The 12,420-nt window shown below is 31.4% G+C and overlaps 8 protein-coding genes and 1 non-coding gene across 9 annotated transcripts; 3 read left to right on the plus strand and 6 right to left on the minus strand. All coding sequences in view use genetic code 6, as the record gives it.

The window, feature by feature from the left end:
• Positions 1-900: 900 nt before the first annotated feature.
• SS50377_23806 (Glycylpeptide N-tetradecanoyltransferase) lies at positions 901-2,103 on the plus strand (the record flags this gene model as incomplete). The annotated part of the gene is made up of 1 exon (XM_067907670.1): positions 901-2,103. The coding sequence occupies one exon, from the start codon at positions 901-903 to the stop codon at positions 2,101-2,103; it is 1,203 nt and encodes a 400-aa protein (XP_067764644.1).
• Positions 2,104-2,898: 795 nt separating this feature from the next.
• SS50377_23807 (uncharacterized protein) lies at positions 2,899-4,245 on the plus strand (the record flags this gene model as incomplete). Its single annotated transcript, XM_067907671.1, has 1 exon — positions 2,899-4,245. The coding sequence occupies one exon, from the start codon at positions 2,899-2,901 to the stop codon at positions 4,243-4,245; it is 1,347 nt and encodes a 448-aa protein (XP_067764645.1).
• Positions 4,246-4,713: 468 nt separating this feature from the next.
• SS50377_23808 (Sec1 family protein) lies at positions 4,714-5,967 on the plus strand (the record flags this gene model as incomplete). Its single annotated transcript, XM_067907672.1, has 1 exon — positions 4,714-5,967. One exon carries the CDS (start codon positions 4,714-4,716, stop codon positions 5,965-5,967), a length of 1,254 nt encoding a protein of 417 aa, XP_067764646.1.
• Positions 5,968-7,590: 1,623 nt separating this feature from the next.
• Positions 7,591-8,487, minus strand: SS50377_23809 (uncharacterized protein; the record flags this gene model as incomplete). The annotated part of the gene is made up of 1 exon (XM_067907673.1): positions 7,591-8,487. One exon carries the CDS (start codon positions 8,485-8,487, stop codon positions 7,591-7,593), a length of 897 nt encoding a protein of 298 aa, XP_067764647.1.
• Positions 8,488-8,752: 265 nt separating this feature from the next.
• On the minus strand, positions 8,753-9,214 carry SS50377_23810 (uncharacterized protein; the record flags this gene model as incomplete). The annotated part of the gene is made up of 1 exon (XM_067907674.1): positions 8,753-9,214. One exon carries the CDS (start codon positions 9,212-9,214, stop codon positions 8,753-8,755), a length of 462 nt encoding a protein of 153 aa, XP_067764648.1.
• Positions 9,215-9,317: 103 nt separating this feature from the next.
• On the minus strand, positions 9,318-9,390 carry SS50377_t20068. Its single transcript has one exon. It is a non-coding gene; the product is annotated as a tRNA-Trp (tRNA).
• Positions 9,391-9,403: 13 nt separating this feature from the next.
• SS50377_23811 (uncharacterized protein) lies at positions 9,404-10,243 on the minus strand (the record flags this gene model as incomplete). Its single annotated transcript, XM_067907675.1, has 1 exon — positions 9,404-10,243. The coding sequence occupies one exon, from the start codon at positions 10,241-10,243 to the stop codon at positions 9,404-9,406; it is 840 nt and encodes a 279-aa protein (XP_067764649.1).
• A 30-nt stretch (positions 10,244-10,273) lies between these two features.
• On the minus strand, positions 10,274-11,287 carry SS50377_23812 (uncharacterized protein; the record flags this gene model as incomplete). The annotated part of the gene is made up of 1 exon (XM_067907676.1): positions 10,274-11,287. The coding sequence occupies one exon, from the start codon at positions 11,285-11,287 to the stop codon at positions 10,274-10,276; it is 1,014 nt and encodes a 337-aa protein (XP_067764650.1).
• A 491-nt stretch (positions 11,288-11,778) lies between these two features.
• On the minus strand, positions 11,779-11,967 carry SS50377_23813 (Selenoprotein W; the record flags this gene model as incomplete). The annotated part of the gene is made up of 1 exon (XM_067907677.1): positions 11,779-11,967. The coding sequence occupies one exon, from the start codon at positions 11,965-11,967 to the stop codon at positions 11,779-11,781; it is 189 nt and encodes a 62-aa protein (XP_067764651.1).
• Between the last annotated feature and the right edge of the window lie 453 nt (positions 11,968-12,420).

Raw genomic sequence — 12,420 nt, forward strand, 5'->3', positions numbered from 1 at the left:
AAATATTAAATGAAATAGTGAAATTAAATAATTTAAGGATAACTATGACTATGGCCATATAATTTTAATATTCCAAAAGTAACATATACTAGATCGTAATGAAAAAAGCAATTACTATGCATAATTTTATTAATATTTTTTAAATTATAAAAACTGGACCATTTGATTCAAATAGCATATTACAAATGAAAAACTTTTGTTTTAATATAAACAGTATATATAATAAGAAATAGTGAGCTTTGTAAAACTTGCATCATCAATCACATCAGCAAACGATCATCTATTTAATCTACACAATTTTAATATTCCACTTAATTTATAGGCTTATTAATGATGCGAGGAGAATGTTAGCAGTTAAAAATTTCCTTTGAATAATTTTTGACGGGAATGCCTTTAAATGATAGGTCAAAATTCATTCTAAGGAATGACTTTAATTACGAATAGTTTATATTCATATTTAAAGTCATATTTATATTTGATCTATTCTAAATTAATTTCCAAAAATATTAAGTATAATATTTATTAACGTAATATAATTGTATTTTAACATTGTATTTGTTTATATATTTATATGATTGTATAATATAATGATTCACTTTTAGATAACCAATTTCGTGATTTAAACCGTTCATCTGGATACTACGAATCTAACGCTCTAACCTACTGGTATATATCTGAATACCCTGTATCTTGATAAAAATTATGATTTACAGAAACTATAAAATACATCTACCTATAATCAAAATAATATCTATAATCAGACTATTGCATTTTTAATAAATTAAAACTAATATATGAAAAATAACTAGTAAGAAGTATGTGTTCGATTTAAAAAGAAGTATTATTTATATTAATATACATTATTTTTATATATAATAATTTACCACTCCACTACGATTAATGTCTGATCCAGAGCAGCACAATTTTTGGCCATCCTAACCAGTAGGACGTGACGCTTCTTCGACATAAGCAAAGATTATTTCTCCTGTGGATCGTAGCAAAATTTAACAAACCCCAATCACAGTACCAGAATTCTTAGAATTTTAACCTCTAACATTGCCAGAAAATCTTGACGAACTATTTACATTTTTAGCGTCTCATTATGTAGGTGATGCTGCGGGAACATCTAGATTTGCTTATTCGCGAGATTTTTTGACTTGGTGGATTGGATCTCAGTCTTCAAACCTTGCAATTGCGCTTCGTGCCAAATCTGACTATGAAAATATCAAAACCGGAGATATTTGTGGGTTCATTAGTGGTCTACCAATGGATTATTAATACAAGGAGATTAAAACAGTCTCTCAGTCTGTTGATTTTTTGTGTGTGCATTAGACACTCAGATCTATGAATTTGGCACCATTACTCATCTAGGAGATCACACGTAGGAGTTATAAGAATAATGTTTAAACTGCTATTTTTACGGCTGCCTTCACCGCTAAGCAGAAGAATCCTGCAATTCCCCCAGTTTTAACTAGTACCTATTTCCATAGATTGTTGAACCCTGTAAAGTTAATGCAATGTAATTTTTGTCAGAAACCATATAATATGGATCTAAAAAAATTTGAATTCGTCTACAGACTTCCAGCTATCAAGTAAACCTTGAGAAAAATGAGTTAGAAAGATATCTCTGATTGCTACAAGATCTACACTAATTATTAAGATAAATACGTCATTAAGCAATTGTTTAGTAAAAAATTATTTGAAAAGATATTTAAATCAAAAGATAATGTCGTTTAATCGTTTGTTTATGATGTCAAAGGCCAGGTAGCTGCATTTATCAGCTACTACATTGTCGACAGCTAAATGTTAAGCCCAGAGGTCAACAAAATGCATAAATTCATAAGAAATGGGTACATTTTGTAATATGGTATAAGTGATGAAGTCGAGAATAATATTGATCTTAGCTCTTTGGTCCTCTGCTTAATGCACGAAATGTACAAGGCAAAAATTGATGTATGCACATGTTTAGATATTTGCAAAAACATGGAGTTTATCGCTAAATTAAGATTTGATCCTGGAGATGGTAAGTTATGCTATCACGCTTTCAATATGGACTGGGGCAAAGAATTACAAAAACACGAACTTGGCGTCGTTCTTGTTTGATTGAAGAGTTTCTGTGTTGATTTTATATATAAAAATATAATTAAACTGAATGGTTGGTTAGGCGTGCTTGATTTTAGATTAGAGTTAAAACGGATAATAAAAACATAACAATATCTTAGAAATGAACATATGTAAAAATTTATGAATTTGCTAAATTATATAATAATAAAATTGGCTGGAGTGTTATACATCAATATACTTGATAATTCTTCAAATCTGAACCCGCTACAATTCTCTATGAATACATGAATCAAAATTAATAATAATAAATTTAATGTTCAACAATTCAAAAAATCAAAAATATTCAAAAATCTGAATATTAATTAATATTTAATCTAAATAATTACCATATAAAAATTTTTCGTAGAATTTTTACATGTACCGTAGAAACTTTAAACGAATCATTTTTGTAGCAAAAACATTTATTATATAATATTAATATTATTAATCAAGTAAGTCATTATGATTGAAAAGTATGAAAAGACTTTCCCTTGATTGTAGTAAGAGGTTCATTGGCAATAAACCTAACTGAAGATTAACACTGCTATTTTAGTGATTTAAACTTATTGAGACTTACATGTTTGCGAAGTACTTAGCTTTAAACTAAAGTTTCATTTGAAATATTAAAATTCAAGGCTTATTCTCTCTATAACTAATATATGCTTTTAGAAGGAAAAATAATATCATTTTCTGATAAAGAAAAGCTGCCGCTTCTACTTATTGGACTACTAAACATCCCTTTAAAGGAAGGTAATATAATTATTATATATTATACTATTTTATTTAAAATTTTAAATGGCAATTCCAGCTGATAACTTGTTCTTGGCAATTTCAAATTATAAAGAGATAGCTGAATTGCATACATAATTGAAATAATCTTTTATAAATGAGTAATATGCGACATCTAAAATAGTTATATCTTAAATTTAGGTATTAATATCTCCAAACTCAGAATTATTTAAGTAGCTTTAATAATGCCTAGTAAATTTACCATAATCTTCAAGAGTTAGATAAAAATCTTTATCTAAGCCTAAAAATACTACCAAGCCACATAGATTTGTCGATAATTAGGCTATATCTCCATAATCCTCATTTTACAACTCTCCACCATCTCTTACTTAACCACTTTAGCCATATTAAAACAATGATAACAGTTATTATTTCAATACTCTTAAAACTATGTAAATTCCATATTAGTAATCTAAAAAGCCTGATATTTCTGATATTAATATTGAATAATTACGATAGGAGGCAATTTATAAGATAACTGACTAAAAGTAATAATTACGAGAAAATGTTTATTAATATTATGCGTATCCTTAAAGTAACACACAGTAAAGTCTTTACTATAATACTAATGATAATGAACTGGAAGATGAAAATGATGGGTTTATTTAGCCACCATTTATTGATTTAGGCAGAAATCAATCATCAAATTAGGTTTAGAACACACATAATGCTGATACTTTAAAAACTAATCACAAACAAGATAAAACTGTTAGATTTTCTATCGAAAAAGAAGACCTACATTTTAATGAAATTCCAACATTACCTAAAATTAATTTATTAAAAGTTGATGTTGATTAAAGTTAAAGGTATGATTTTGAATAGTTGATAGATAATTTATCCGCTGAAATACCCCCAGAAGTATTTGGTTAAAAATTTGACAATGATATAGGTTAAATTTTTCAATAAAATAATAAGACCAGTTCGCCAATCTCTAGTTTCAACTCATTTTAGTTAAATCCTATTGTTTATGCAGCCGATGAGTATACTGCAATTCCATTCACGTTTTTAGATTCTAGTATCATACTGACAACAATTAAGCAATTAAATCTATGGGATAATGTTTAAACTGTTTACTAAAAGTTAGTATAAACATCAGAATTTGCTAAAGAGATTCATTCAATCTTAATAGAACATGATATAGATATTGCCATAAACTTTGACTACTCACGTGATGAGGTAAGAGGACTATTGAATTTAGGAAAGATTTATTTCGGTAGAGCTAGTGTAGCTTTGCAACGTGCTGTACGATAACGTTCCCCACGACTTGGCAGTGATGTAAGATTTGGAGAGGCACTAGTTGATGCAGGCGATCTAGTAGGCTTATGTGCAATGCTTCGTGCGATGGGTGGCTGACCCGCTTCAAAGGTCTCCAGACGTTCCTCAATGGAAATTTTGGCGTCAGCTATGGTGCTCGGTGTGACTTCGAGGTATTCGCCAATGGAACCCTCGTCTTCTCCAAAGCCTAGGAGGGCGCCTATCCCAGTTCCCCCGCGGTGCTTGGGGCGATAGAGGCGCTCGTGGCATGAAAATGTAAACTGAAGCTGTGACGTGGGCAGGATAAGAGCCGTCCGTACTGATTGAGTTTTTTCAATCGGCTAATATTTTTTCATTATCTATTTTTATCCCCTTATCTAAATTTTCCACTAGAAATAATTTTAACGACCAAATCTCATCCATCCAAAATCTATTTTAACAATTTCTTTGACTCTAAAATTAAGATCAACCACCATTTAATCAATACCCTTAATAGTAGAATATTTACATTTTTATAAAATATATTATTTTATATATTTATTCATATTTTTTATCCACTCCAAATTAATGTACCTACACCAGCAAAAGTCTATTACAAAATTTCTGTCATCGTCAAACTTCAAAACACTCGTGACGAACCAAACTGGCCTCTGTAGATCCCTTTTACCCCAGAATTTGATGCGCAAAATGTCGTTTTGCGCTACCTCCAAATTGGACTCCCAGGCCACAGATTTGGCTAATGTGTCGGAGCTCGTTTTCGTGATTTTGGAAGCAGAACAAGGCGAGGCGATCCAGCTCATAAACCAGATCCGCAAATACCTTGCGATCCAAATCGTCCAAATCCCGTCCGTTTTCCCACACCTGCCAGTGCCGGAGACGTAGAAAACGCCGCCAGCCAACTTTAGGGCCATTTCGCTTCCGTTAATCGAATTTTTCACTCCAAATTTTACAATTTCTACGCTAGAATCGCTTAACAATTCGATTTTCCACTTCACAAATTCTACAGGTTACGGAACCGTAAAATCACACGTCAGCCAGGCCTTTCCAACCTGCATGTCGGGCCCAAGTCTGCACTACATTTCGCGTGATTTGACGCTTTTCAACAAATTCCGCACCTTCACTTCCTACGGTGCTCTGGTTTTTGAGTATTTTGAAAAAATTTCCAAGGAAGAAGCGGAAAATCAAATTGAAATTGAATTCACCATTTTACTCACTGATGCCATTTTTTGTGAAAATTTGGCTCTGGATTTCGCTGAATTTGCGCAAATTCTTCCAAAAATTGTCAATTCTCACAAAATCAAGCAAACGGAAGCCAAAAGGACGCAGAATTTGCACTTAATTTAGGAAGTGGAAAACGAAAAATCCTCTATCGATTTACACGTTCGAATGAGCAAAAATCTCATGACAATAATTTAAGAATTTGGGTTATATCAGTTAAAAGAAGTGGAAAATGAAATTCTAAGTGGATTTTTGAGTGTCGAGAACACTGAAAATAAACTGAAATAGTTAAAAATCAACGATAAACTGCGAGAGAAGTTTTGCAGGCTATACGGGCTCGTCCAGGGAAGCAATTTGCTCGGGAGTGGCTTCAAAGTGCAGAAGGTTATGTTTAATGACGGGCTTTTAGATAGATTGAACAAAAAAGCGCTATGTTTGAAAACCATCGTGGGCTAGAGTGTTAAGGGGTTTGAATTTTAGACATTGAGTCAAGGGAATGGAAAATTGAATTTCGCTTACATTGATGGAAGTTGCTGTCTTGGCGAACTAATCGAACTGGGCGGAAGTATTGGCTGTTAGGCCATAACACAGTGGTGGGAGTGATTTATAGTGGCTAGTATGGTGTCGAATCAAAAAATAATAGAGAGAAGAATTTAGTAAAATTAGATAACTGAAACCTCAAAATCGATAATAGTTTTGTAGATAAATAAATATACCTTCTTATGGTTATAATTAAAAGATTTACTAAGAAAGGTCATCTATTAGCACAAAGATTAAGAATATTTCCTATGTTGAAATTGTCAATGATTTTTACTTTATGATTAAATCGAAAATTTTGTACGTGTATTATAAATTGTTGATATTTTAATTAGATTACGCTTTTTGTCATAAATTCGTTAACTATAATCTTAGTTGGTGTATTATACGTTGAATTTGGTATGGATGAACTAAAATCAAGTTATTAACACTAAATAAAATCTGCTAAAATTATATATTTATGTGTTCTATATGCGAATAACCGCTAAAAATTATAATTGCGTTATCATATTTGTTAAGAACTCTAGTGTTTCCCCTCTTACCATACCAAAACTACTTGCAATTGGCTTGTTACTTATAACTTTACGGATCTTGCTTTTACAACAAATTATTGTACCTCAATTGCTGGAATAAAAATAGTACAATACATATTAATACTATTATTTATAAAATAGTAAGTTTGATACTAATTTTTATCGATAATATTCTTTTAGAGTTATTATGTTGGAAAAAAGATATTTAAATTACCATATATTATGTCTTTAGAATATCATTTTCAGCTCTAAAATATTAGATAAAGATTTAAGTCTATCTTAACATATTACTGGAGTTTATTATGAAAATTAATTAGGGTATTTAGCCAAAGTTTATTATTCTCAACATTTTCTATATAAAATTTGAAACATAAGAGTTCATATTATCTATTAGAATAATCTATCTCTAAGGTGACCACTATCTAAATAAAACTATTTTATACGCACGTATAATTAATATTAAGTCATATGAGACTGTATATAAAGCTTTTCCATGTATATGGCTACAATTTCTTGTTTCTTGGTAATATATATTTCTACTGTAAGAACCTTTTAGAAAAAAGTTGTAGTTCGTTAGTTATAAATATTATCAATTAAATATTTGAAAAAATAGGGTTATCTAGAATTGGTGTAAACGTCAATACGATGGGATCAATTATTATTTCATAATTATGAATTTAATAGTATTTCTACTATTCGCAAATGAAGTAATTACTTTACTTTCAACTACTCTTGACAGTCCGATAACATTTTATTAATTGAGATTACAAGTATGAACATTATTTTCTAACGATGTTAAAACGAAAGATTCAATATATGTATATATTAATAATTAAAGGATATTAATTAAAAATATACTATTTTAAAAATAAATACGTATTGCAACATTTTCTACTATATTAATTATATGAGTGTCAGTAATAATATACTACAATTTTAGCTATAATTGTATTATCGTTACTTATAAAAAACTAATCATTATGAGAGCAATTAAAAAATAAAACTCTGATAATCACTGTAACTATCTTTCAAATCCACACTTTAAATAAGGTATACTTTTAATGTACTTATGTATTTATAATATATGTTTTGGTTAACAATATAAATATAAACTATGAAATTTATTTTAAAAAATTACTTGAATGAGAATTAATAATCAGATAATATTGTCGTGAACATTTTCTGAAGTGCGTATTTCAATACTAATTTTATCTGCATAGTAAAATGTTATATTATTTTCATATCTTTATGGTCCAAATCCACTAGCTATAGGCCTATTTGACGCATCTTTACGACCAGTTGTCTTTAAACATACGACAGGTAATACTAATGCTATTATTAAGAGACAACAAATGCAAACTAGCATTACTATCTATTGAGCAGTATATTTGTTGTTTTAACTTTCACCAGTAATATGTTCAATTATTTTTAGATTTGTTCCTGTAAAGTAAGTTTTTTCAAATTAAAATATATTAATACCTGTATCAAATATTTTTACGTCAGATACGTCTCTCAGCCCGCTAATTTTATCAAAACATGTAGATGGATTTTATTATACAAAAGAATCTGGGCAGCTCAATTTTATCTTATTGCGTACAGCTCCTTTTAAATGAAAATTAGATCCAAAACTTAAAAATTAACCTTATGATAAATCTGTTCCCTTTGGAAATTCAACTATTATTGAATTATTTTTTTCAGATTCATAGATCAAACTAATTTTTATCTCAGCAGATGAAGTTGCATATATCAATTTTTTCACATATATTCTTATTTTTTCTTATTTGTAGTCTACAGTGATTATCTATTCAGTACTATTTTAAAAATATTCAGAAATTTACCGTAGATCAGTACTCCTAATAGGCGCTTGAAACTATAAATTATTTTATTGAGATTGAATAAAGTTATACTCTTCTCCATTAATATTTACTGTGAAGTCTGAAATATTATTTATATTCTTTCGCATTAACACGATCTAAATGCTGACTTTATCATCATATACTGTTAAAAATCCTATAATATCATCGCTTATTGCCATTGCCATTATGAAGAGCATTTTAAACTAGGATTGAAAACTCTAAAATCTTTAAATCTTATTTTGTTTATATATGCTTACATTATATAAAAGATTAAGTTTTTGTCTGACTGAGAGGTTGGAACTAAGAAATCACTAAAGTATAATAATTTTTAAAACTAATGTATACAGACATGTATTAGTAATCGGTTAGAGTAATAGAGTTTCTAAGTATAAAACTAATTTATCTCATCAAATAGTAACTCTATCAATAAAATTTAAACTGAAAACGTAATAGCTACATAAATCAGTCTAATTATTTGTACCCAACAAGTGACTTTAGTTTAATATTATTATAAGACTTTGACACCGGTGAATTATGTAAGGATACTATGGGCGATCTCCGTCGCATTCCACTTGAAGGAGGTAGTGATACGGGTGTTTGCTTAGTTTGAAGATGGATTGACTCAGGTTGCTCTTCAATGTCTAATGTCAACTTCATTATGTCGTATTATTCGAAAACCGACTTGACCATTCGCGGCTATTTGTGTGTAACTTGTAAAATTTTGTTTATATTCAATTTTTAAGGGGATAATTAGCGCGTTTCGTTGTCTTTGATATGTATATGCTGCATTTCAAATTGCGACTTGACCCATCTTGGCTCAGTGAGCATTCGGAAGGACATATCCTCAAAAAAAACTTTTTTGACTGTCAGGGGGGCTTTTTTTGAATTTTTGTGCATTTGCTGCGTGGTCAGCCTCGGGTTCATTTTGAAACTATTGATAATTATCCTTATAAACTATAAAATATAATTTGCTAAAACCACATTACTATTATAATCAAATATTTTCACTATTATCAAATTCAGTAAATGAGGCCAACAGGAGTCGAACCCATGACCGTTCGATCTGGAGTCGAATGCTCTGCCAACTGAGCTATGGCCCCGTATTATTTTTATTCACCCTTTAAGCTGGAACAACAAAAATATCAAAAAGCTGCCAAACATGCTCAAAATCAGCAAAACGACCGAATCCGCAGCGCTCGCCGCCTCCAGCTGCCGCCCGAGCAGCCCCTCGAGCACGCGATTTTACTCGCTCAGCTGCACGATCTGCAGCTGGTGCAGGTTGAGCCTGGGCACGCCCAGGGCCTGGAGCCTGCGCGCCATTTCGCTCAGGCTCACCTTTTCCTCCTCCTGGTTCAGGCTCAGGAGGATCAAAACGTTGCAAATTTCGTCGATTTCGACGATTTCGCGGCTCAAAATTTCGTAAAAATGAAGTTTCAGCTCCGCGACTTCCACGAAGCTGTTCGCGAGGTCGAACTCCGCGGCCTCGAAATCGGCGACGATTTTACGAAACGCGAAAAGGACGTCCAGAGAGACCTCAGGAGATTGAATTTGGGGGAATTTGAGCGTTTCGGAAATGCCAATATTAGGAGTGGAAAATGGAATTGAATTTGAAATTTGCGAATGTGATATAAGGGGTTTCTGCGTCGTAGAAGGCGAGGAGAGCTGTTTCTGCGTCGCTGGCGTCAGGTTGACCGTCGGGTTCGTCGGGGGCGACGCCTGCGAAGAGGATGACTGCATTGCCGAGAAGAGGCGCAGTTCGACGTCTGGGCGCGACTCGTTGTTCACCGGTGAGTTGATGTGCGTTAGCGGTCGCTCGGAAAGCTGGATTGTTACTGTGTCCGGGTTGTAATTGAAAGCTGACATGTCAAATTCCTGGATTATCGGCTGGTCGTCGTCCGATATCGCTAATGAGCTGTCTAGATGAATTGCGAGGCTAGAAATCTGTGATGACATTTTTGGAATTATATATAATATTATATAATATCACTATTATTTCCTCTTCTCTTCTACGACCGATGCGATTATGCCTCCAACAACACCTCCAATCACACCAAATAGGCCCATACCGATACCGATTCCCATACTGACTGCTTTTGCTGTTATGGATTTTTCCTTATTCTCCTTTATTTTACTGAAAAATTCTGATAGTATTGCAGCGTTAGAGTCTAAGTGGAAAACCTCGCCATATCCGTTCGTAAGGCATTCCATAATAAGTTCAAGCTTATCTGTCGATTATTTCATATTTTATGTCATGAGATTCAAGTTATATTTCTTGTCTTCTGGTACAAGAAGGGGTGCATACGCACGAAAACAAACAGATATTAGTTGCTATTATACAAAAGAGCGCAAATCAGGATACTATAAGAAACAGATTAAAAGTTCTTGAGTAACATATGGAGATGTAGAATATCTAATTCCAGAGGAAAATTAATATTTTAAGAGAATCTCTGGTTATAATTCACATTTTTTCATAACATTAAATAAGTCTTTATCATTCTTTTATAACAATTTAGTTGTTTCATGGCATTCTTAAACAAAAAATTTCTAATCAAAATGGGTTTGGTTATATAACTACGTCATAATTTAGGTTGCGATATTTAAAACATAATTTACATTGCTAAAAAACTTTGAAAGCGATAACTCTAATGGTATATACTCAATATCGGTGCTAGTTACCAAATTTATATCTGCAACTTCAACATAGCATGTAAATATTACTTCAAATATATCAGTTAATCCTTAATAATATAGCGATGATTTAACAGGTGATAAGGAAAGTATATGTATAAAAAATGATTCAAAAACACTTTAAATACTTCGAGAACTAATATTAGGATGAATACTTCTTAGATACTGCAAAGATCTAAGACAATCTTTATGGATTTTGTCATAAAGTTGTTTTGCCGAATCTTTAAACTCTGCAATTGAAATTTCTGGAAATTCAGTATCAGACTCACGATAATTTTTGCTAAAATAATCTTTAAGCTTGTTGAACATTATATAATTATTCACTAGTTATAGTTATATAATATAATATTAATATTAAACGATAAAATAATACATTACATATACTGATAAAGATACTTATGAAACATACTAAAAGTTTCATAAAGAAGTGTAAAATAGAGTTTTAATTAAAAATAACAATCTAGATTTGCCGGACCTACTGTATTATAACAAGATAAATTAGTTTGATCTGATTTTTATAAGAAATTTTCAATAACAATGTATAATTTTGTGTTTATAGGTAAAAGCAACCTAGCTAATTAAGTTAGTTTTAATAAAGGAATTTGATTCTTAGGTGTAAGGTTTAATTTTGAAACTATAAAGTACTATTAACTACAAAATTGTTGATATCACGAACAATATAAAAGAAGGATAGAAATGCCAAATAAAGGAAATATAACAGATAATTGAAGAAATTAACAAAACTCAGTTAGCAGGGGCTCGCGCTTATCCTGCCCACATCACAGCTTCAGTTTACATTTTCATGCCCCAAGCGCCTCTATAGCCGCCAGTACCGCGGGGGGACTGGGATAGGAGCCCTCCTTTGCTTTGGAGAAGACGAGGGTTCCGTTGGCGAAGACCTCGAAGTCGCCCAGAGCACCATACTCGAAGACAGCCTCGACACCAAGCTTTCCTTTGAGGAACGCTTGGAGACCTTTGAAGCGGGGCATGGAGCCTCAGGACTAACACATCACGACCTTGATTTCCATGTGAAGGAGTGGAGATTCGGAGTGGGATGGTTTTGTATAGTAACAAGTTAATATTATACATAATAAAATTATTGATAACAATTAGTAATGTTTTGTTTTTCTTAATATATAATAAGCTTATATTTCGTCTTAATGTGTATGTTTAACTTTATCAGTTTAAAATCAAGCAAATAATAACCGTCTAAAATATAAATTCTAAAAAGCCTGTAAGCTACTTCTGGACTTACATTATACTTAACTAACTTTAGTCGAAATAGCCTAATAATTATATCTGCGTTAAATTTTTTTATTAAAATTGATTATTTTTATTTTAGATGAATTAACTTCAATTATAGATAAATTTTTACATTAAATCAAAATTTATTTATAAAATTTACCAGTAGGCATTATATACCATATGTAAATTTTCGCTCT

The sequence above is a fragment of the Spironucleus salmonicida genome, chromosome 4 (assembly GCF_000497125.1).
Source record: "Spironucleus salmonicida strain ATCC 50377 chromosome 4, whole genome shotgun sequence".
Taxonomy (NCBI): domain Eukaryota; phylum Fornicata; order Diplomonadida; family Hexamitidae; genus Spironucleus; species Spironucleus salmonicida.